Consider the following 24,832-nt stretch of genomic DNA (forward strand, 5'->3'; position numbering starts at 1 on the left):
TTAGGATAGCTTGCACACAATCCAGGGTAAGATTGCTTTTAGCAACAAATATGCTGTCCAGAAAGAAGTCACTGGACTTTCCTCCTAAAGCAGCTACACAGTTACAATTACACAGTAAACCATCTGATCAATCCCACACCAGAGAGCAGCAATAAGCCTCAATTGTCCCCGAAAATCACAACATGCAATATCTGCTACAGTTTGTAAAATCATACGGTAGGGGGACAGAAAGAAAATGTTCTCTGGGAATCAATCAATCAAAAGTTAATTTAAATACAGGTTGTGGACAAACATATGCCTGATGAATGTACCACATTTGAGGTATAATAAAACTACTAAGTCAATCGTGTAATTTCATTGGAAACCACTGAATTAATTAATAAATACTACTTCCCTTGAGAAATAGGCATCTAAACTTTACACAGAAATTATTTTTAAATGGGCTTTAAAAAAGTCTTAAAAATGTAGGTAATGCCTGTGTCTCTCCATTTAAATTTGGTACACATCACGAAACAGCCCTACCTGTAGCTGTGAGACTGTGAATACCAGCACAGCTCTGATACTCAAATAAACAAAAGACAACTTCAGCAAATTACATTTAATATGTCACACACAAGTATTTCTTGGTCTCTTTTGCTGTTACATCTGAAACAGCTGAAAAACGAGCTTCAGGTGTACTACAACTAATTGCTCCATACTGCTAAATAGCTATTATGACATGCACTGCCCTTCAAGCAGGTCAGCCAGAGTATGTTATAGAGCACTGTAATGAACTTTCATAGACATGAGTTCTCCATACTTCTACACCACTTTCCTCTGTCAAACCCACCAGACTTGTAATTGTAAATCAAATGAGTAAACAAGGAAAATTCTTTAATTATGTACTTGCTACTGATAAAAGCAAAAAAAGAACAGGAATTACTTTTTTAAAAAAGAATACAAAAGGAATTTACTGAGAGACCTGCACACTAGATAAAGATGGGAAAACACAGAATAATCAATAAATTAGAAACTACTAAATCAGGGCACATAAAAAGTATGAGGTCATGTCCTGGCTTTCAAATTGTACTTCTCAAGCACTTAGGTCAGTAAAAAAAACCCTAGGCACTAAATAACACGCAAATCCATAACCTGGCAAACAAAACCAGAACTATGAGTTCAGCTGATTTCTGGCAGCAGGAGAAGAAAAAGGAGTAACCTAAGTTTGTGGAAATAATTCTTTTTTCAAGATATATCAAAGCTGGCATGTAGATGACCTGAGAAGCTTTTGCACTGTAGCAACTGCTGCTACCTAATCATCAGGCAGGCAACTTAAATATTTTCTACACCAAGAGATTAAAACCAACTAAAAGGAACTTTCCATAGAGACTACAGCAGGTGTTTATTTCGCTTTTAGCGCTGTAGTTGCCAAAAATATTTTGAGATAAATTGGTTGTAGCAGTTGCATACAAAAAAAAAGAACATACTTAATTATCAATTCTGTGCATGGACGAACACAACACAACATTCTCCAGAAGTTGTACAAAAGACCTACAAGCCTTCTACAAACACAAAAAGGTCCACTTGCAAACTGTCAACTGCAATTAAAGTAACACAATACTTTTGCAAACCTAGAATCAACCTGTACTACGAACATATTTTTTTAACACTAAAGGATTTTTCTGGTCCCCCTCAGTCCACAAGATAATCGTGTTACTGGCCCTTCAAATTAGAAGGATTTAGAATTGAGTGGTAGAGTTGAAACTTGATGTCTTGCTGTGTTTCAGGAAGTTCTATGTACTTTAGGGCGAAGTGAACAATATTGCAGCTATGGATGCTGGAGTTTTCCCTCCGTGCCAAATTTTGGTTTGTGGGGTTTTTTTGGGGGGGTAGGGAGGGGTGTTTGGTTGTGTTTGGAGGGGGGGGGGGTGTTTGTTTTTTTGGGGGGTTTTGTTTGTTTGGGGTTTTTGTGCAACCAGTATCAGTCATTTTAGGCTTAAAACTTTGCCATTTGCCGGTATGAGGAGTTTTGAACTACTTGCATTTGTAGCCTGGGCCATATCTATACTTTGAATCAGCCTAAAGACCCTATAGCTGTACTGTAGCTACAACAAGCCTTCAAGGAGGACAAAGTGCAGGAAAGTAACAGCCAAAATTAGCTCTTGTACTACAGCACCAAAACCACACAGTGACTGTTTCTAGGTAATTTTCTTATAGCATACTTAGTACTTGTAAAACCCAAGTAAAGAAACGAACACTGGCAACATCTCCAGAAGCGGTTTTCTCCATCTCAGTGTTACAAAGAGCTAGAGACTTTCTACCTGCAGTTCATTACACATTTAGTACAACTTTTTCCCCTGTTACAAGAAGAGAATCTGTGTGGGCCAAGCTAATTTGGAAGCATGGAAGAACTTCAAACTACAGAAGTGAATACTTAATCATGACAATTATTGTTACAATTAGCTCCTTAGTTGTAACACTTGATGCAAGAGACTATTAATCCATTCAGGGCAGCCTGAACTGGCCTGACTGCACATTTGTTTTTCTCCAACATCACAACCCTCACAATCAGGATGAATCCTCTTACACACATTGCAAGCATCCATTCAGTGGAAGATTAGCATAATATTAAGGCCATCTGAAGTACAGAAATGAACAGCACTGAATGTTTTATTGTGCAGCCATTTAGTTATGCGCAAGAGGGAACAATCCAGGCAAGACATCTGGCACAAATCACCATCATGACAATTTTTTGCACAATTTTATGAACTCTGGTCAGCACCTGCATGTCAATATGAAAGTCGCAATGCACTTCCAGGGCCTAGTCTTAAGGAAAGCCAGTCTGGCATGACTGAAGAACCAAAATACCAATCTGCTTTGGTACAAAATTAAGCGGGCACAAAATACTCCACCTTCCTTATAAAGCTCAATGTTACAAGGCTAAATATCCGGTTACTTTTTTTTAATGGAAAGGGCCTATTTAAAACAATATTCCTCCCTCTGTTCATAAATCCAGTAAGACAGTCAAGAGATAGCACTCTACCAGTTGAAGCTGGCTATTCCCTTTTTCTATCCTTGCTCAGAGTAGCTGAGAGCACAAATTAAGTCGTATTCATCGCTGTCCCAATTCACCTACCTGATATAGGGATCCCTCCCAGACCTGTGCTGTGTTGTGGTGGAAGATTCAAGTCCAAGAAATTACTATTTGAGGTGGGATTTGCTGTGTGGTTCAAGTGCATGATGCTATTGCGTGGGAAGGCCATCCAAGGATAGCGAGCTGCTTGGCCTGGAAAACTGAAGGAGTTGTAAACTGCTCGATGTTGTTGAAACTGTGGGAACCTCTGTGGCATGACTGGAAAGGTGCTACTGAGAGAGTTGGCATTTGTGGGTGCAGCAGGATGCAGGAATCCAGAGCCTGGCCCTTTGGCAGTTGTAGTGTGTGGGGCAGGGTTCTGAAGAGATGTGGGCGAAAGGGAAGGTTGGTCTTGGACTGACAGTTCCTTCTCAATCAGATCTGCTAAGGCTTTGCGGGTGATGTCAAAGGGGTCAAACCCCAAGTCGTCCTCTTGCTGTTTGGAGGAACCAAACCCAAAAGCTGCTTGCCAGTCTGTGGAGGAGGATACTGGTATAGTTTCTGTCAGAGAGGAAAGGAACAGAATTTAGAATAAGAATTAGTAACTACTTATCCATTTAAAAATTTCAGCCTGTGTATCTGACTGTGGTCTGCTATCTTTCAAGTAATACTTTGTATGTTCCCCAAGCCACCTTACTCATCAGCTTAGGATGAATGACACTTTCAGGTCAAACTGTCACAGATTTCTCTTAAGGTGAAGGGGTAGAGCTGGTAAATAGTATTTTTACTGCAGAATTGCTCTGTTCCTGGACTACAGGAAAACCTTATCAATTAAGTATTTTTCAGTAATAACGCCAAGTAGAAAGAGACCAATATACACTCAGTCAATATTCTTTACCCTAATGGAAGTGTGAACAAGAAGCACTTAAATAAAGTTGCTATTCAGTTCAGTATTTTGCTTTCAGTATTACAGGTGAGCAAGAAAGGTGGGCAGGAGATGTTCCCTCAAAAGAAGGAACCTCTGAGCAGTGGTTTAAAAACAAAACCAAACAAAAAACAACCCATAAAAAATCCCCTACTGTCTACCATTATGAAGACAAATGAGCCAAATTCTTGAGCAGAAACATTGATAAAAAATAAGGAACTGCATTACAAGATATTGTTAAATATTTGGAGTGTTGCAAAAAAAAAGGTTACCAGAATGTGCCTGCATTTTCAATTACTACATCATTTCATGACACTGGTAATTTTCTTATTCAGGTTCAGTGAATGCCGAGTCTACTTTCACAGTATTTTTCCTCAAAACTGTGGTCATGCAAGCTAAAGTCAAGGGTAGTATCATTCATAACATTAACTCCCTCTGCTGGTAGGGATCTGGTTTGTTTATTTAAGTAGGTTCAATATCCTCTCCTATAAAAGAAATTTACATTTCTATTTTCACTCTAAAAATCCATGATGATAAAGAGTTGCTAAATTAACAAAAACTGTCCTTTGCATTCTTATTTAAATTGCAACCAAACGTTAATTATGATCTACTACCTGCAAATTGTCTCTCACTGCTACTTAATCCTCACAAAACTGATGCATGAAGTACCTAAGCAGCAAGTAACTTCCTTGGTAAGAAATACTGTTTACAATCAGAATTAGGAGAACCAGAAGCAAGACAAACATCAAAAGATGACTAATCACTAAGCAAAACAACTCTGTCAAAAGGTAATATTTACATTCTACTTTTTACTGATAATGTTTCATTTAACTTTAGAACAACTCCCTCAAATTTAGAATTTGTAAACTCTTAAATACTGTTAACCATTCCCAAGACTGTATAAATACATGTAAAACTATCCTTCATTCATACAGGAAACTACATGGAAAATACAGGTATTTTTCAGTTGATGGAATTAACCATATTTTTATCTTTTCTGAATTTAAAGAATATCACTTCAGAAAGATGAGGCACTTTCAGGGAACTACACAGGATAATAAAGAAAATTCTGATTTCTACAGAACAACTTCTGATACTAGAACTACATATTATCACAGATTATAACACCAGTATATTCTGTAAAAACCAGTAAAAACCTCTAACATTAAAGCATACATGTCACATCCTATTATTTAGACAGGCATGTTACTAAGAAAAACTAAAATAAGCTCTCTAGCAATTTAGCCATACAACTTGAAAGCTCTGTCAAGTTTTAGAAGAAACCCTTAGGTCAGTGCAATTCGTTTGCAGGGAAGTGGCAAATTTGAACCATTTGTGAAGGGGGAAAAACACAACACAGAGCAAAGTCCTCGAGTTTTAGGTTCTGCCCAGTTTTAAATCTCATGTGGAAAAGCAAAAGCAATACCCAGCCATGTAACCTGTGTGCAGACCTGATGTGAAGAGGCTCTGTGGTTCTGGTGCTGTAGGCCAGTCACTTGAAGTCTGTGGAGAGCTGGGGAATGGAGGAAGCCCACTAGGGATGGGATTAGGGTGCCGGAAGTTGTCAGAGAAGAGTGACTGCGATTCTGTTACAGCCCCTTCAAAAGGAGATCGTGCACTGTGATTAGATGAACTGATGGGTATAACTGGATTGGGTTTTGTTAAACCAGGAGGTGGTGAAGGTGTGTCACTGTTCGTTATCTACAGGCAAGAGAGGAAGAGAAACAATTAGGACATCAGTGTTTATATACAAAATACTCTTCACTAATTCAGATGAAAAATTTCCCCAAAGACTTTGGCCACAGTTAGGTAAGCTCTATAGCTCAGCACAAGGTCAAACAAAAAAGTAACCTAGCAACTGCATTTTTAAATTTTGTTTAAAATTATGATACACTTCAGAAAGTACTTGCTTCTCCAACTGCAGGTTGCATGAAGTCCTCAAATCCAATTATTATGTTCACAGTACATGAAGTATTATGTCTTACCTGCTGAGAGCTGTCACCATTTCCTATACTGAGGGAATCTGAAGGTTTATCGATAGGGCTGCAAAAGTGGGAGGGGAGAAAGATAATAAGACACTTCAGTATTTAATGTGAAAATCAACATTTGCTTTTATAGTCAAAGACAAGCCTTAAAGGCAAAGCAAAGTGAACAAGTAGGATTAAGAAGGAAAAAAGTCCATGTATTTTTTTATGAGACTACTTTTTTAATCGTAAGCATTCCAAATATTTGCCATATACTGTAATACTTCTTTCCACCACTCTCCACTCTGCTTGCTGACTGCCTTAAGAAACAGAAGAAAAGTTTTGAATATGTTAATCACAACTCTATGCCATACAAAAACCCAAGACTCTACTGCTATGGCAGTTATTTTGTAACAGTCAGTTCCATCTACGATATTACTGGAGAAAAACTTGGCAAGATTCATATTCCAAAGATGCAAGTTTTCAGTTCCCATAGAAGTCCTAAATAAATTGAGGAGAGATAAAACATTATATTAACTACTTCATCCTAGTGGCAAGTTAAGCTTCCCACCGCCCTTTAAGCTTTTAACTAGCAGAAATTAGCCCCAAGGTAAGAAAACTGAGTTTTGAGACAACAGAAGGGGGGAAAAAAGACACAGCATAAAAAACTGCCAAAAGTAAAGAGAATATAAAATACAGCATAAAACAACCTCAGAAAGCTATTCACTGCAAATTACCATGACTTGGCTGATACGGCACATCTCAGGATACAAGATTCTGACAGGCATCCGTGAGTTGCCTTAGTTATGGTAAATACCACACTAATGAAATGGTATTGGTTCCAGTTCACACTACAATCTTTGCTTTACGACTTCAAGGTACTCCCATTTTTATCTACCCATAACAGAAGATGCACAACCATCAGGCCATCCAGGCCAATACACAGATCCTACAAACAAGGACCAGAATTAAGAACATAAATTTCAGTTCCATTAAGAGGCCACACTGGGATACAAGTCAAACTACAGTCATGATGTGTGAGCACAAGACAAATATATATTTAACTTTTTTTTTTAATGGGTGCAGACTTCAGATTTTAGATACTGCTTTTCAAACACCCCTTGCTGCTGCAAAGTTGAACTACTGCATACAGCCATATAGTAAGGCCAACAATTCGTAAGATTGCTTCTCCTCATGTTTGTTCCCCAAATGACCAGTCAAAACCCAGCAGAACTCCTTCTCCATTCTCAAGAAACTGCGTAAGAGTGATCTATCAATAAAATTTTTAGCGAAAAAGAGCACTGATTGAGTCTGTCTCTAACAGATAAATGAAGCTAATGTATTTAAGATTATAAAAGAAAAATCCTAAGAATATACTTGCAAATAAGCATTACTGTAGTGAAGATTTACAAATACTTTTTACTCGGTGATCCAACAGCATGAATAAAGTTCTTCTATCCGAAACAAACTGCTTTTGGTTAGTTAATTTCTGAATATAGTGAAAGAGTTTGCTGTAGACTCTTCACTACACAATCAATTCTGATTGTAGAGCTGATATTCCAGCCAAATTCTCTTCCTACAGCTAATAAAGTCACAATGCTGCAGTTTAAAAAACTATGGGTAAGATAACTTTTAATGACAATCTAAACAATGGAAATGTTTATTATACTTGAACTTGCCTAAGGAGCCTTTAGTTGCAAGACACATTTCTAGCCCTCAGCAACAAACTATCTGTTACAGTACTTTTACTTACAGTTAATAAATTATTTTCAGGAAAAAAAATTGTGCATCACTGAGTTGCAACCACAGGCTCTCTGATCGTTCCTCAACAGAACTGCTATGAAGCCAATTAAGAAGGTACCACTTTCAAGAACACTCTCAATGTTAATGCACAGGTTCAATATTGATTTGAAATGAAGACTGGGTACCTAATCAGCAGCACCACTTCTTGAAATATTAGGATTTACTCTGATGTTTTGCATCTAACTTCTGAATGAGCCTAACCCATATTAACTAACAGAGTCTATAAAGAACAAACCAGCATGACTATAGACTAAGATTAGAACTGCAAGCGATGCTTACGATGGAAGAGGACACCAGTTCTGTTCAAGGAGGAGGACAAAGAAGATAAAATGTTGGCTGGCAGTGAGAGGTTACTGCAAGCAGATGAATTGCTTCCTTGAGACAAAGAAACCTCAGTTGAATCTGCTGTCCTGTTGTTCTGGAACTGAGTGGTAATTGGGGAACCCTTACCTCTGCAGTTGTGTTTCTGGAACACATCACTGCAAGGAAATGACAGATATTCAGCCCTAACAGTTTAACTTCCCTCTACTGAAGCTTTTCCAAGTGACAAACCTCCTGATGAACAGCAAACAGTGCGTTACTTCTGCAGAAGCTTCTGTATAGAAAAAAAATGAAAGCCTCAGCTCCGACTGGGACCACACAGCTGTACATGCTGTTGTTCCCCTGGTTATTCACTTCTTCTCAGTCCTTACCTGCACCATTCACTTACTTCATGTTAGGGTTCTCTTGCACAATCTGCCCATCAGTCTTTTTGACACAGGCTATGCTCAACCCAGTTTTTTGTGACCTGATTGGGATTTGAATCCAGCTCTCTAACCAGGGAGAGACTGGAGAATCATTCCCTCCACACCAATCAGTGAGAGAGAAAGCAAGCTATCTGAAGTATAAAAGGCAGCACAATTACCCGAAATCTGAGTCTGCACCATCTGGAGTCATGTGTTCTGGGTCTGTGCCATTTTCTAATATAGGAGGCGTTTTCCTGTGTTCCATTGTTAAACCGTTGGCTGATTTACTTGAACTCTGTAATGATGGCCAGGCATCTTTGTTATTACTGTTGGGTCTGGAAAAATGCAAGAGTAAAATAAAATAAAAAAAAAAAAAGAGTTCAAGTTATGAAGAAAGTGTTTTAAAAATTGTAAACACTAGGAAAATAAATCCTTGTGCCAGACAATCCATTAGAATAGATTTATCTGGATATTATTTCTCAGATTTTAAATGGTGATGACTTAAAAAAATAATTACTAGGATAATAGGTAGAGTAGAGAGAAAACCAGAGGGAATTCTGTTTTCTTTGCTGAATAGATAGCTGCTCTGCCAATGCTGAAGTCCAAACTTCTCCATTTGGGGAAGAGGAAAAAATTAAGATAAAAATTTAAAAAGGCCATCAAAAGTTCAAGTATCCAGACCTCTGCATACCTCATTTAGAATTACTTGCTTTAGTCCATATTTTGAAGTTCTACAAGTCATGAGCTTTTTTTTTTAAATACATTGTATGTTCCAGGCCCTATCAAGGTTGGCCACAACAGATGAGGTTAATGTTTTACACCCACACAAGGGTCCACAGCTTTGCAAACAGACCATGAGACCAATCACACCACCACACTTCTCATTAAAGTTACTGCTCCCTTCACTTCTAGTTTAAAGTCATAATTACTTCCTTTTAATAAAGTAAAATTACATTTCATTTCAGAGTGCACATTAGAACTGAAAGAAGTTCAGGAGATGACTCAAAGACCAAGTTTGCTGAAAATAGTTACATTCTACACAAACTGAAGCAGAGATGGAATAATTCATAACTGAATGCATTCAAAGACAGTGTTATCTGCTAACCCTGCAATTTTATTACAAAGTATCTGCTTTTGTATTCTTGAGCTCTTTTATATTAACTTTAGCTTTTTATTTGCTTCAATTAGGAGCTCATTTTACTGTCCAAGTGCTGTCTCCATAAGGAAGAAGCTTTCACAACAAATTCTTTTAACCTATATGTCCCTCCTGATGCCCCTCTTCATTAGATGTTCTTATTACACAGTTCACCATTTACTCTACATCTTTATGTACATTTAGCAATTTCACAGTCAGAATCTGGAAATTCCTGTAGTTGCTTATAGCGACAAAGTGTTTCCTACTTCTATTATATGTAATTAGCAGCAGTTACCCTCAATCTCAGTTAGTACTCTAAGATTTGCTGTTCTGGTCCATCTTTTCTCATATATAATGTATGTACACAGATAAAATATGTACACAGATGAGAGCCTTGACCTGGTTTACAGATCTCATCTTGGCTTCATACACATTCAGATTTAGTCAGAGATAACAAGTTGATTAGATACAGATCATCAAGGAATGAAAACACATCATCATCAGCGCAATGTCAATCATTTAATACTGTCACTGGTACAAAATTGAGTTGTAATCGAGATATATCAAGAGTTTCAATCCATTAACAGATTTATTTAAAATAGCCAAATTTACGTCCACTGCACTGCATAAATGCATACAGCCATCTCTGTACTAAAACTAACTTCAAAATGTCAGTTCAAAGTCAGTTTTGCATCCAAGGAGAAAGGCAAAGAAATAAATTGGTTTATGTTTTGGGGGCTGGTTCTGTGCGCTTTTTTTTTGTTAAGTACAAAGCTACCTGTCTCTGAAGGACTGAACAGGTCTAAAAGACCCTCAGGTGTTTAAGAAGTGCTTCCACTTGTGGCAATAAGAAAGCATTCATTTCCGTTCTTTAGGAAAATCTTACCAGGAAGATAAAAAAAGCTTGATCGGTTTTAAATGTACGATATACCTCCAACTGAGAGAGAACACAGTCATTATTGACTATCAAGTGACATACCAAGAGAAGTGTGTACACAAAGTGGCACTGGGGAATTTTAACAGTTGCCTTCAGCAGGAAGAAAAGGTCTGCAAGTAGGACCTTTCAAAATAGAACAATTGTGGAAAAACATCACAGTTTTAACTACTATTCAGAACTCAACTTCTGTTCAATTCCAGAATAAAACAGAAAACCTGCACCACAAAAAACACAAGAACGACCACAGAATTGTCAGAGGCCCTGACAAACTGCAAGAAATATTAGTATCTTATTAACGAATCAGACAAAAAGAAGCACTTAGTTGGGTAGAAAGCAGCGAAGGAGAACTACCAGCAAAAAGGCGACATTTTGTACTGATGAGATGGGACTTGAAACATGCCGAAATCCCAGCTGCAAGAAATCCACTTCTCAACCCTAGAGGTGGTGCCTAGCCATTAACAAAGAACAGAGTAGGTGTTGTGATGATGCTGTTCAGATGACAAGAGAAATTAACTCCAGACCACTTGTTGCCTTTAGACTAACATGCCATTTTTCCCCTAAGCAGTAAATGTTAGCACCACAGACTGGCCAAGCTCCAGCAACTAATTGCTCTGTAAAGGCTTAAAAATTTGCCGCAGCTCCAGACAGAGCATTCTTCCCTTGCTGATATGATTTGTTTTTCTGGGATCTAATTAGGTTTCAAATTGAAATTAGTTCAGACTTTGAACACAAAATAATCAATACTCAAGTGCAAGAAGTGGTGTATTTGCTTTATTTGCTGCACTTCACCTTCCAATTCAATATTGAACCAGTGCCCAAGAAATAAGAAGTGGCACACTCCTTAAGAAAGAAGATCCAACTGGAAGCCCTGACCACCTGCAGTCAAAGAGAATATGACACTTCCCCCAGAAGCTAAAGAAAAGAAAATCATCCCAGCTGGTGTGCTGGGATAACAGTCCTCAGAACTTATTCAAACTGTGTTGGTAATACTTTAGATACACTTTTTTGCTTAGGCCGCTGTGCAGTGATGCTGCCACTGGCAAACTACTGTCTGAAAAATTCAATAGTGGATAAACTGATACACAACACAAACCCCGACTACAAGGCCAAGGTGCATACAAAGTGCAATCTAACTTTCATATTCCACTCTGCCATCTCCTTTGATTTTCATCTCCATGAAAATCCTATAGGAAGGAGTGGAGGAAACTGTCAACAGTTTTTATTTCTTTGTCTTAAATATGGCATTTGAACGAAAAATTAAGGACTGGTGACCTTACACTTTAATTTATCTTTGTGTGACTATACACTCATATGGAGAGAAATCTTTTCATAATTTACTGAACAAACCGCTTCAACTGACTATTATCTTAGCAAGCCATAATAAGTGATATCTGCAATTACAACACAGTGATAAATACACGGACTGCACTATAAATCAGGATGTGGAAAAAAACCCAAAAACCCCAAAGCTCTAAGGTGCCTCAGCTGTGAGAATACAGACTGCATTCGTAACCACACCATACCACAAAAGTAAACATCTGGCCTTCACCAAGTATTATGAGCTTTTGGACATATAAAACACAAGGTCTTGTTTCAGAATAAGAATGTCTTGTTCTGAACTACTGATCCAAATGCACACAGCAGAAACACATCTTTCCTAATTAAGGCTCACACTCACTTCGTATTACAGCAAAGTGGTACAGATGTCCTGGTTCTGGCCAGGACAGGTTAATTCCTGCAGTAGCCAGAATGGCCAGGACCCAGAGGTTATTCTATAGCACCTCATTTTTCAAGGACAGGGAAGGGGTCCCTTCCAGGTCACACTGAGTGGCAGGACCCGTCAGGTACTGTTGGGGGTTTCTGCAGGGTCAGCAATCACTTGAGAATCCTTGCCTCTTTCTTGTACCCCCTCATTACTATTGTTGCTGTTGTCTTATCTCATTGATATTTCCAATAAATTGTTCTTATCTCAACCCATGATCTTTATGTTTTCTGCCTCCAAATCTCCTCTCCAGCCCCGCAGGGGAGGGTCTGGGAGGGAGTGAAGAGAGTGGGATGTGGTTTAGAGTGGTTTCAGTGGGAATACTAAATTGCAGAATACCACTCCAAAACCACAATGTATCCCCTCCACAAAGAAAACCTGTATTAGAATTTATCACACAGTAAGTTCTAAAGAGAGCAGGCAACTTAGGGGATGCAACAGGAATAAGAAAGTTTTCTTTGAAACAACCAGAAAGCAAGCATAGCCAGGCAGTCCACCATCAGTACTCATGCATCATACCTCTGCAGTGCTGTCACTTTGTTCTTGTTCTTGTCAACTGTACCCGTAGATAACTGGAGAAAGTTGGGATTTAGTTTGTATAATTCTTGCAGTAGTTTCTGTTCATATTCCTGGTGCTTACCCGCCTAAGGAAAGAGAAACTCATAATGAATGAATACTGGTTTACTAAATATTTTTATAGTTTAAATATTTTTATATATAATATACATAGTTACATCCCAAAGTTTAGCAATTTAGCTTTTACAGCTTAACAGGTCTCTCCTCTCAAACTCAAAACAGTGCCTCTCACTCTCAGCATAGATGTTATCTCAACAAATCTAAAGCTTGCCTAGAAACCACTTGATGTACCTACCAATTAATAACTTTTGAGACTTCTAAAACTGAAAAATAGCTACAACCTTATTAGAACTTGATCCTCAGTTCTAATTAGGAGCTTCAAAATACACCTTATAAATCACAAACAGCTATATCTCCAAGGCAGTCTGCATTTGATATACCAACCATACTAAGCTTTTCAGAGAATGAGAAGGAATGAAGAGTTCCTCTTAAACCAAAAGTTCTTCCAAAATGGAGGTAATTTTTTATCAGCTTAATAAAACAGCTGAGGTGGGCTGAATGTTAACTAAGAATATACTGTTTGTCACATCAAAGCAATCACTGATAAATCGTTCTTATTAAAACTGAAAAATGGAAATATTCATTTAGCTAATTGAATGAATTCAGAACAATTTCTTGCTTTCAGAAATTGAGGAGGTCAAATCCAACTCCAGAATATTAGAATTGGGCAAGTGAAGGAAGAGAGTATTTTTCAGTCTAGCTTGCAGACAACATTCTGTGGCTAAATATATAAAACAAATACAGCAAGATCTACCCCCAACATTTAAAGTGACATCTGAAACAAATTCAAGATGAGCATTCATGTTTTTTGTAGGCTGTTATGACACTTCAACTTAAGAATTATTACTTGCAAGTTAAGTATTGTTGCAAGTTGAATCGATGCAAACTAGAACAGTGAATTTGAAGCTGCCAACAGCTTTTATCCACAGTTTCCAGATACTAAAAGATGTCCTCTAGCAAAGGAAACAAGTACCAAATTTATAGTCAGGTCTTCTGAATCTTAAAGTCTGAAGCATAAAAGTTATTATCTATCGCATCTTCAGTATTGATTTAAACACTACTTGTACATCTAAAATTTAACAATTTTTACATTACTTAATTAATCTCTTTATAAATGTTTTGTTTCAGCAGGGAATAAATTAAATCACAGCCAATGTGGACATCCTCCTGAAAAAATTTTACAACTTAAAAAAAAAGTAACTTTTTTTAATAAAAAAACTCCCAAATCATAAATATTTGATGAAATTCAAAAAGAAACAGTACTGCTGAGAAACTACATGCCCTTATGGGTTCCCTCGGAAGGGCAACCACATCCTCATTTGAATACTCCAAGTCAGTCAAACACTATCAATACCTCCAGTTTTTGCTACTCAGTTCTCCAGTTCTCCATTACTGCCGATTCTGAACATGTCCTTATGTAGTCAACCTACATAACCCTGAAAAAAGGATATTGAAATACCTAGTGTATGCACTATCTTACACACTTTGTCAGTGTTTACACCCAAGCTGCTCTGTATAGTAGAAGGTGGTGTGGTTCTGGACTCTGGTTCACCTAAATTCACTGGGGCACATACTGCACCCTGGAAATGCTTCTTCCACCTTCCACTATGAATATAAGAAACTAGCTCGATGCTCAGATTTTCACTACAAATGTTAAGCAGGTGAGTAAGAAGAACTATTTCCTTGCATCTCTCATCTTGCTTCAATGGCAAGACCGAACATCATGGACAGGTACATCAAACATCAGCCTCAAGTACACTTACTTGTCACATAAATGTAAGAAAGAAACAAGACTGAAATCCTACACAGGAGCTTGCATTAATTGGGCTTTATCTATAACAAGCAATCCAGATGCCAAACTTAGCATCTCCAACCCACTCTACCTAAATTCCCAAATTCCCTTTCAGGGACTTGCTGGAGTTCTACCGGTTTAGCTCTATTAACAACTATTTAACCTAGAATGCATGTTCACCTATTGATGATTTTTTTCATAGAGAATCAAAGCCTGCAGGAATGAATATTCAATCTCATTAAACAAACCTGAAAATTCACTGACACTAACCCAAATGCAAGAAAACTGGCACGCTGAAAGCACAATGCACTTAACAGTTGTGTGCTTTCCAATAATTTCTAAGAAAGCAATATGAAATAAAAAATTTAAGCTATGTAACAAAGAACAGGGAAGGAAGATTCATGTAAGTCACCAAGATCAAGTATAATACACAAGCCTTCTGAAGGAACTCACATGTGAAACTGAAATCCTGGCCAAGGTACATAGACTATCAATTTTAACCAGCAGTTAGGCCAGAGGACTGACAAATTGCCACTGCCTTCTACAAAAAGGGCTGTAGAAAAGATCCTGTGAACTACAGGCTGCTAAGTTAAACCTCCATCCTTCTAAAGATTATAAAGTCCACTATTTTTACTACAACGACAATAATAATAGAGTTCATGGATAAAGATAAGCCCCTGGGATTGAATAGAACATCTTTAGTAAAGGGGAATCTCACTTCACTAACATAATGGAAATTCTTTATAGAGTCAGTAAGCATAAATAAAGAGGATCCACAAAATTTCTGAAAAAGTCTTCAATAAGGTTTCACACCAGTTATTCACTAAGCTGCCATGGAATAGAGGAAGGTGTCTTCCTGCATGGATTGAAGCCGGTTCAAAGGTAGAAAGGCAAAGGAAAGACTTACTGGTCACTCTTTTACGGTGTAGATACACACAACTAGGACTGATGATTGGCATCAGTTTATGCAACACCACTGTCATGCAGGAGAAGGGAGCGAAAAGCAAGTTCTTGCTGACAATGTCAAGCTCTTTGGGCAATAAATTGCTATGCTGATCACGAGGAATTCTAACAGAATCCCTGAGAAATCAGCAAACAGGGAAAAAGGTGACAAATAAGCTTTACCAGAGACATGTCAGGTAACACATGAAGGGAAGGGCAGTCTAAATCATACCAGCTCTCTACTGATCTGTGAACTGGCTGTTCCAGCTCAGAGAAAAGATGCTGAGGTTCCTGCCAACACATCTCTGAAATTGTTATTCGATTATACACTAGCCACAAAAAATGTGCTGTGCATCACTAGAAAGGGCATTTAAAACAAAAATTAAAGCAAAGTGGAAAAAAGGACACACCACACTACATATAAAACACTGAGTACTAATAAATTAAATTTTGTTTCCTCTATATCATGCATCTGAGTTCTGCTTCTCAAGGAGGACACTGAAGGTACAGAGAAGGGCAATGGAAATTATCACAGAAATGGAGGAACAGTTTAGCAAAAATTTAAAAGCCAAAAAACTGATTTGGAGAGAAAGTTGAGAAAGATTAAATCAAGTTTTGCCACATCACAAAGGCAAGGAATGAGGTGAATAAAGGTTTTGCTTTCAGTAAGTACTTCCAGGTTAAGATTAAGGGACACTTGAAAAAACTAACTGGAGAGCAGTTTAACAGAGGCACTTTACAAAACAGGTGGTGAACTTCTGGGGCTTGCTGCCACAAAAGACTATAGGGTTGACAGTATCAGGTTCAAAACAGAATAAGTAAACTCATGCCAGATACTTCTGTAAAAAAGCCTAGACAGGAAAATACCCTCAAACACATATAATGTAATAGATTTAGGTGGTGGGAGAAATACAGGGAAACTAACAGGGAAGGTGACCTGGTTTGCAACTTGTCCTTGAATTTTACCTTCTACTGCAATTATCTTCAAAATTTATACTGTCTGAACCAGCAAGGTCCTCAAACAACTGCTACTTTGTGGAAAGTGTTTAATAGCTATGGACATTCTTCCTCTCTGGCGTACATCAGCATAACACAACAAATAAATTCTACTAGAACAACATTTATGCTGGCACTAGGGGTGGGGGACTCCTTGCTTCATGCGCAGACTATGTGGAAAAATTACAGCACTGATGGAAGGCTGGCATACTTGAGTATAAAAGCTTTACCACATCTCATGTAGAAGGATGGAGGCAGACCCAAAAGGCCTCAGAATACACTGCATTTGAGACAGTAAAACAATCCATTTACTAGGCTCCCTACCCTAGACAATGAGCACTATGATGCTCAGATAGTAAAAAAAATCCCAGCATCATTATTTACACACTATTATAGCTACCCTCAATGTTTCATTTGCAAATGGTTTCTACACACCTGACAGAGTAACAGGGATAGTCAAATTCAGACAGCACAGTCAATTGCGGTACAGCAGTCAATCCACGACAACTGTTCACACACACAAATGCTACAGTAAAACCCAGACCTGCACTAACTTCTTTCACAGAGATTGCTACCTTGCACTGGTGTGAAAAAGGACAAGTAGCTACCTAAAGTTTATTTGAATTCTTGGCTATGATTTCTATCTCCATCTCTGTGCCTTACGAATACTCAGCAGACTTTTCAGACTTTAAAAGCAACAGGAAATCAAAAAATTGAACCAGCTATTCTCTTCCAATATCCAACTGTTTAATTACCTTTTGGATTTCAAAATTCACCTCTGTGGTAACATTCAGCAAAAAGTTACACTACTCAGACTAAATCACAGACAGTAAGACATACATGCCATGTTTCATGTGTTTCCCATTCATTACACTTACCTGCATTTCTTCTTTTGTGAAACTGGCTGCTTCATCACCTAGTTCGTGTAGATACATGCAGTCTGGCTTTGGACACTGCATATTTTTTAGAAAATAACTGCAGTATTTTGTTGTACCTAACGATGCCTACAGAAAAAAATATTACTTAAGTAGTGGAGATTAAGAACACCTTTTACCAAGTAACTTATAAAAAAGCTGTATTTCCAAACAAAAATTTTTTTCCCAAGATTTGGAATTCCATCATAATGTATTTCTTGATGCAGATGGAATAAGAAGTCCATTTGCAAGAAATCTGTATACTTGAGGATTAGATAATTATTACACATTTTTATTTTCATCCAATCTAAATGCCAAAATAACAGCCTCAGTAAATATTTGCATTCACAATCACGAGCAGACAAATAAGTATCACGGTCAGAAAATTAATACTAACTAGACTTTCTATAGCCACCAATTTGGCCAAGTCAGCTTGAGTGTCTGTTTGCAGACATCAAAAGGAAAAACTTTGATTTCTCAGAGAGCTTTTGAGAGGTGTGGTGTATGGACTACAGAATACCCTGTAAAAGCAGGGTGTTCTACACTACACAACAAAAAAGTCACTGTGAGAACGAGGAGGTGGTGCACCTCTGCCTCAATTTTATGCTAACTCACCAAAACCCTGCCTGCTGGAAGCTCACTTAACTTCCATGTTGGGATCAGGAAAAGATGTCAGAATTGGACATTCTTGTTCAGCAACACAAGCATATTCATACAAACAAAAATTTGTACTGTGCACTGATATTAGTGTCCTAGAACATACACATGAGAATGTAACAATATTACCACCTTAAGTGTTCTGCCGTCTACCACCACATTATTGACACACTGTATGGCTCTGAGGGCATCTTCTGACCGAATGTAGGTTACATATGCACTGGCACTTGGACCCTAGAAAGAAAAAACACAGTATTTTATTTATTATTTTTCTTTCCCCAGACAGATCTGAAAATTAGGTTGACTTTTTAGCTGTTCACTTCATAAACTGGTATATTCAAGGCTCAATGTTTTTAACAGGAAACTGACAAAAAAGGTAGAATTCATAAAAACTCATATATAAGGCATAACAAATGGAAAAGAAGAAATGCATTGAAATGTTGCTTTAAAGTTCTACAAATGTTTAAAGGCACTTTATCCCCAAAAGGCAGATTAGTGAATAAATGCCATATTGCTGCTTCTTTAGAAGGTTCTCATCCTGTCTCCCAGTTTTCAATCTTTCTACATTGCATTTTGCATCCAACTTTGAGAGTCTGGTTGGACAACGCCTCAGTAACTTACCAGTAGTTTGATTTCTGTGACATTTTGGATGTTTTTTCGTTTTTTTACACTCTGACTTACTGCTTAATCAGAAATAGGGGGCCATAGATTCACTTTGCACATATGTGTTTCCTAATGGAATAAAAAATTTAAAAAACCCAAACAAACAAAAAAAAAACCCACAAGGGTCTCTGACTTACCTGTGAGCCTGCATATGATGTGCTGTTATTAATGACAACTTTATGTATTTTACCAAACTTCCCAAAATATTCTGGTCGTTTCAAAACCTACAAGAAAGGAAAGTTAAAGTGGTGTACTTCTAATTCATACAGAGGTGTACCTATTCTTCTGTGAAACTGTGCAACTAAAGCCTTCAACTAACAAAAAGCCAGATCTCTCCTAGAAAGAGAAGGAGAGTATGTAGATTTAGATTTGCTTTCCCTCACAAAACATGGTTACTTGCAATACAGAGTATGCTGTCACTGCAGAACTTTAATGATGGATATTCCACATTTTACGTTGTACTTTAAAAGACAAACAACAACAAAAATAACCCCAAAATTTTCGATACTCTAAGCCTAGCCTGGTAAGAACATCCCATACAGCATGAAACATTCCTGTACACATCTATTTTATAATTTGAAATAAACAATAAAAATCCCATTCATTCCAGTTTCAAAATAATTAACCACATTACACTTGCATTCAGCTATATTCATTACTAGGTACAAAATGCTGAATCCCGACCTACTTGCCCCACTCCAAAGAGATAAATATTCCTGTCTTGCCCTTCCCTAAATCATTTGGTAGTAACACACCATTTAGGGATCCAGTGCAGAGCAGGAACATCACCAGCATATTAAGCAACTCTTCTGAATAACAGTCACCTGTGTGCCAAGGAAATTGGCAATATATCTGACACATTTATACCAAAAGCCTTTCTTTTTCCATTCCTGCCATGGAAGAAGGTGCAAAAGTACTGGCTACTCAGAGAGAAGCTAGGTAAGCTAAGGGTATTTCTAGTTCTAGACAATAACTTGGTAAGACTATAAATCAAGATTTGTTTCCTGAGCTCCATCTTCATATTAACACTGCACAGAGCAGTTAAACTGTACTGATCCAAGAACATCTTTACCCAAATACCCCCTCTCCCTTCTCAGGGGAGCATCAACGTCTTTGAGAACTAACAGCGTCACATTCGAAACATCATGTAGAACTACAGGGCACATTGTACAGACAATCAGTCATTTCCTGGTCTCTTCTGACTGCTCTTCACTCAGTCTACACCCTCTCGAGACATCCTACATCCACCATCTCGCCATCATTCCAGAGAAGACTGACAATCTTGAAGAAACTTGCACTTTACTCAAGCATATTGCAGATTATACTCCTGGGAATATGTGACAGCATAGCCTTCACAATTTTTCTAAGACCATGCCAACAGAAAAGGATCCACAGATCTATTTCCAGTAAAAGCAAACAGTAAGCAACCTCCCCTTCCAAATAACCTTCACTTATGAAGGAGTGTTTTACCTGCTTAAACAGAAAACTTGAATATATTGCATGCTTTTTTAGCCCATCTTTCTCAGGCCAGGCTTCTTGAAAATCAAGTTACCTTGGTGCTACATGCAATATTCAGTAAGCACACATTATTTTTTGGCATGTCATTGAGAATACTGCTACCAACCCACCTAGTACAACACACTCCCCAACCCCCAACAAACCCACTTCTAGTTATTTCAAGTATTCTGTGTGGAATAATCTGAGTTTAAAAAAAAAACTAACTGTATTTACTACTATTTCTCTTACTAACAAATCTTTTATCTGGTCAAGGAATTCAAATGTGTTTTTCGATAATAAATAGCACCAAGCCACTGATAACAGTTGCTTGCAAATACATTCTTCTGTATTTTAATATATACCGAAATGTTACACACCAGATAATTTTTAACTTTGATTTTTCTCTTCTGCTGTTATCTTTTTTTTACCTGCCTTCACTGAAAGCAGCTTTTTACATATTTTCTTTACCAGTCTACCAAAACACAGACCATTCTCCGAGTCCTCAGAAACAGCCACTTCTGTTTGAGTTCTCTCTAGACAATTTAGTTCAATAAGGTGAATTTAACCTGGCACAGTAATTTTGAAGATATCTATTTTATCTTCCTCCATATTCTAATTCAAGATACTTTCACTCATTAGCACTTATTCCACTGGCCACCTGCAGCTGACTGATGATAGAATAAAAGATTTTTAACCCAATCAGTTTTATCACAGTTTTCATGATGTAGAACAGCAAGCCAACTCTTTCCTGCGTCTTTCTCTCACTAATTATTTTCCTCTCCACTTCTTAAGGATATCACCCTTATATTCCTTCCTAGTTATACTTCAAATGTTGGCTTTTCTTCTCTCACCCTACAGGTTTGTGCTACACTTCTTATCAGTTCTTTGTAGCTCAATCAAGCTCTCATTTTAGAATTAGTGATGTATGACATAGCTAATACAGTGCCAGCAGACCCAACACAGAAAAATGAGTACCTAAAAAATCTTTATGCTTATTTTTAGCTTAAAACCAAACTCCCATTATTAAACAAATACAAACAACAACTTCCCTAAAAAAATAATAAAAGAAAATCATACAGCATCTGTACTCCCTAAAACAGAGAGAAACACTTATTGAGGTTATTTTGGAAGAGGAAGCAGAGTAAGTTCCCTCAGGAGCCTTTACCATGATAGTTCATTTTATACCCTTCAGGGAGAGAGACAAGGTATTCCAATGTTTCATGGCTGTACATTAAGAGCTAGATCTGCAAGTGTGAACCTGCTCACCTCTGGATCTGCTAAGCGCTGAGATAGCCCTACCACGAAGACAAGGTTCTTCTGTACAACCCGTACACTGGCCAAATGTTTGCGATTCTCTGATATCTTCTGTTTCCTCTCATTTTGTTTCTGTTTCTTTTCGTTTTTTATCCTCTGCAGCTCTTCCTGGGAGAGTGGTTTGTACACTGCTGGGTCTTCTGGGTAAGGCTAAACATAATAAATAGCATTAAACTCAACCCTTAAAAGAAATGACACATTTGAAAATTATTAGTCCCAATGTTCTAATGCAAAAACTTCTTTATTCTGTTATACTCATTTGATTTTTTTGACCACCTACATTGTACAGGCATATTCAGTCCTTTGCAAAAAGTGAACATCTTAAATATATTCATGGAATTCTCCTATTCACAAATATATTATTGATTTGGGCAACAGCCATATTCTAACCCCAGCTGCCTAGTCAATTTGGTAACATTACAAGAAGCTGCACCATGAAAGCCAACACATCCTGTGAAAATTCCAGTAACAGAGCATACTAAGCAGGGTGAAAGCATGCACCACATATTCACTTTATATTTGGTTGTGATAGATTTGGATACTTAAGGGTATTAAACAATACCAGATAAGAAAATAAAATACCAACGCAGTATGAGTGGTCCACCAGGTTCAAGACAGTATCACCATTACACTGCTCAATCTTTACATGGTTCACTTCCAGACAGATTTCAACAGGTCCTGCACACTGACTGAACAGTATTCTTGACACGCCTGTGTACCAGTTTGAAATTTGGTCTCTCTCTGCTTTGGAAAAAGGTGCATTTTTAACCTGAAGACTATCTGTAGATGATAACTCCTCAAACACAAACAAAACACTGCAGATTTTAATCTCAAAAGTATCTAACAGAAATGCAAGTGTCCTCAGAGTTACCTAGAAAGACCACTCATGTAGAATGCTGCTGTAAAGGCACTATTTTCGCCTAGTCTTGCAGTCTACACTGCACCATCCTCTGCCCCCAATTAGTCCTCAAAGAAGTCCCATATTCCTTACTTGTCCCATTTTTTTCAGATTGAAAAGTTAGGTTTCACATTACATGTAAAAAGCAATGTTAAGTACAAAAACAAGTACATAAAAACAGATCTCAAACAAAAACAAGTGTTTCTAAACATTGAGAAGCAGTAAAAAAATAAGGGTACATAATACGTGCATTAAGGTAAAGATTTAAGATATAGAAGCTCAAGCTCACTGGTATGTTGAACTAAGGTCTTTGCTTGCACTATCATAACCAAAGGTTTCAGTATGCAATTCCAACAAAAATAAATTTAACTTCTTCCTGACCGTTCTCTGTTAATGACAGAGTATAAAACTAGCTGTCATACTAAATAATCTGAGAAAAATCTACAGCAGCAGATGGAAATAAGGTTTAGGTTAAAAGCATATATTCCCCATAGTTCCATATTTCAGCTTTAAGATCAGCATCATTATGTTGTATTTGAGACATCTTCTAAAAATATGTTGTAGTTAACTTCAGTAGATGGCATCTCACAGTTAAACACCAAGTCCTCTCGGACATGTTTTTAGTATCACAAAGGAATTTAAAGATACTTTAGGTGTAGCCAAAAGGTGTCCTTAACACGCCAACACAATAAGAACTCAAGTTGTCCTTGAAGGACAGTCAAAGCCGTACCACTTCTCCAAGATATGTTATTCCACAGTAACACCAAATACCTTACAGAGATTTCAGAATGTACTTGATGAACATCAATGACCAATTCGACACCAGTGAGGTCCTTTGACACTTGCTATAGCCAATTAGTACCTTGCTTTAACACATGTACATATGAGGACTTCAGAGATGCAGAGTAATCCCTCAAGGCATTCCACTTTTTTGAGAGCTTCTCCAAGTCTGTGTTAGTCAATCATGTAGAATAAAGCATATTGTTAACTCAGTTATCAGTCAAGTGCACCAGTACAAGATAAATATAGATCCAAAAACTTGACTTGTCCTACATTAAGTGATGTGGTATCATATTAACAATCCATTCTTTCACAGATTAATTCCTTTTCCACATCCCATACTATGCAAGGCAAGGCTTTCCAGTGTGCTGCTCTCTGGTACTGTGCAAGAAATGCATTCCTGGTTTTCAATAGGTTCAGTAAGATTCCTGAAGATCCAAGAAAACTCCAGCAAACAGTGCCACAGTTCATCGGCTCCTTTCTTGCCAAGTCACATTCAGAGCATACTCTCCTGTGAGAAGCAAGTCAGAAAGCATGGTCCTTCTCTGTACAGCTGTTTTCTACTGGAGGTCCTGAACACGAATCAGGAAACTTCCTGAGTAGCTGAAGCATAATCCTGAACAGAATATTCTATGTCCATAGTCAAACTAGTAGTATGTGTTTGTACAGGAGAGCACAAGAACTCCTAGCAGGAACAGAACTAAGCAGCAGCTTCAGAATCTGGAAAGAGAAATGTCTCCATCTCAGCAGAAAGTATGAGGCTGCCTGAATAAGGATTTCAGTCATTAAGAACCAGCAGTAGCTGGTTTGCCACATGGATAACAGCACTTGCTTGAGCAACAAAATCATCAGTTCTCACTAGATCCTGTAAAGCTGTATTATACATTAAATGTTTCATATATATACGCTTATCACTCTGACATGCTTAATGTTTCTAAGGTATATGACTAATTGGATATCCTGACTTGCAGGACCTGTAAATGAATCCATGTGCACCTCTTGAATTCAAAGAATAAATCAGAAACACAGTCCTAAGAAGTGACAGATGAATTTCCTATGTATATATCACGTGTGGCATCATAACACATTAAGAGATATTGTACATTTAAAGAGGGGAGAAGGCAAGGAAGCACAGCACAAACTTTCAAAAGCTAATTCTAAAAAATATTATTAAAAATCATTTTCCTTTCAAATAAGAACATAAAATCAGTCTAAAAATAGGAAAATTATTTCATCTTCAGAGTGATTGCTTCCCACAGTTTTGAGCTTCATGAAGTCAGATGATGGTTCAACTACAAACAGATGCATACAGTGAAGACCACTGCAACATGGCTCTGAAAGGTAAGAAAGATGGATTGATGCTGGTGTATCTCACAGTACCATTTTGTGTGTTGTTTCCTCTGTGTAACATTATAAGCAGGGGTAGGAAGAAGACGGCAG

The 24,832-nt window shown here is 37.6% G+C and overlaps 1 protein-coding gene across 5 annotated transcripts in view; it reads right to left on the reverse strand.

The window, feature by feature from the left end:
- The window catches only part of CNOT4 (CCR4-NOT transcription complex subunit 4), an 83,021-nt gene that overhangs the window by 14,724 nt on the left and 43,465 nt on the right, over positions 1-24,832 (reverse strand). For 3 of the 5 annotated variants that reach the window (XM_071551985.1, XM_071551986.1, XM_071551982.1), the window contains exons 3-11: positions 21,667-21,864; positions 19,041-19,127; positions 18,373-18,474; positions 17,548-17,673; positions 12,823-12,947; positions 8,649-8,804; positions 5,963-6,020; positions 5,429-5,678; positions 3,116-3,613 (exon numbers count right to left, since the gene is read on the reverse strand). In XM_071551985.1, coding sequence (XP_071408086.1) covers positions 3,116-3,613; positions 5,429-5,678; positions 5,963-6,020; positions 8,649-8,804; positions 12,823-12,947; positions 17,548-17,673; positions 18,373-18,474; positions 19,041-19,127; positions 21,667-21,864 — 1,600 coding nt within the window. The remainder of the gene's footprint in view (positions 1-3,115; positions 3,614-5,428; positions 5,679-5,962; positions 6,021-8,648; positions 8,805-12,822; positions 12,948-17,547; positions 17,674-18,372; positions 18,475-19,040; positions 19,128-21,666; positions 21,865-24,832) is intronic. The other 2 variants (XM_071551987.1, XM_071551981.1) reach the window with 1 other exon arrangement.

Source organism: Pithys albifrons, chromosome 3, assembly GCF_047495875.1.
Source record: "Pithys albifrons albifrons isolate INPA30051 chromosome 3, PitAlb_v1, whole genome shotgun sequence".
NCBI lineage: Eukaryota > Metazoa > Chordata > Aves > Passeriformes > Thamnophilidae > Pithys > Pithys albifrons.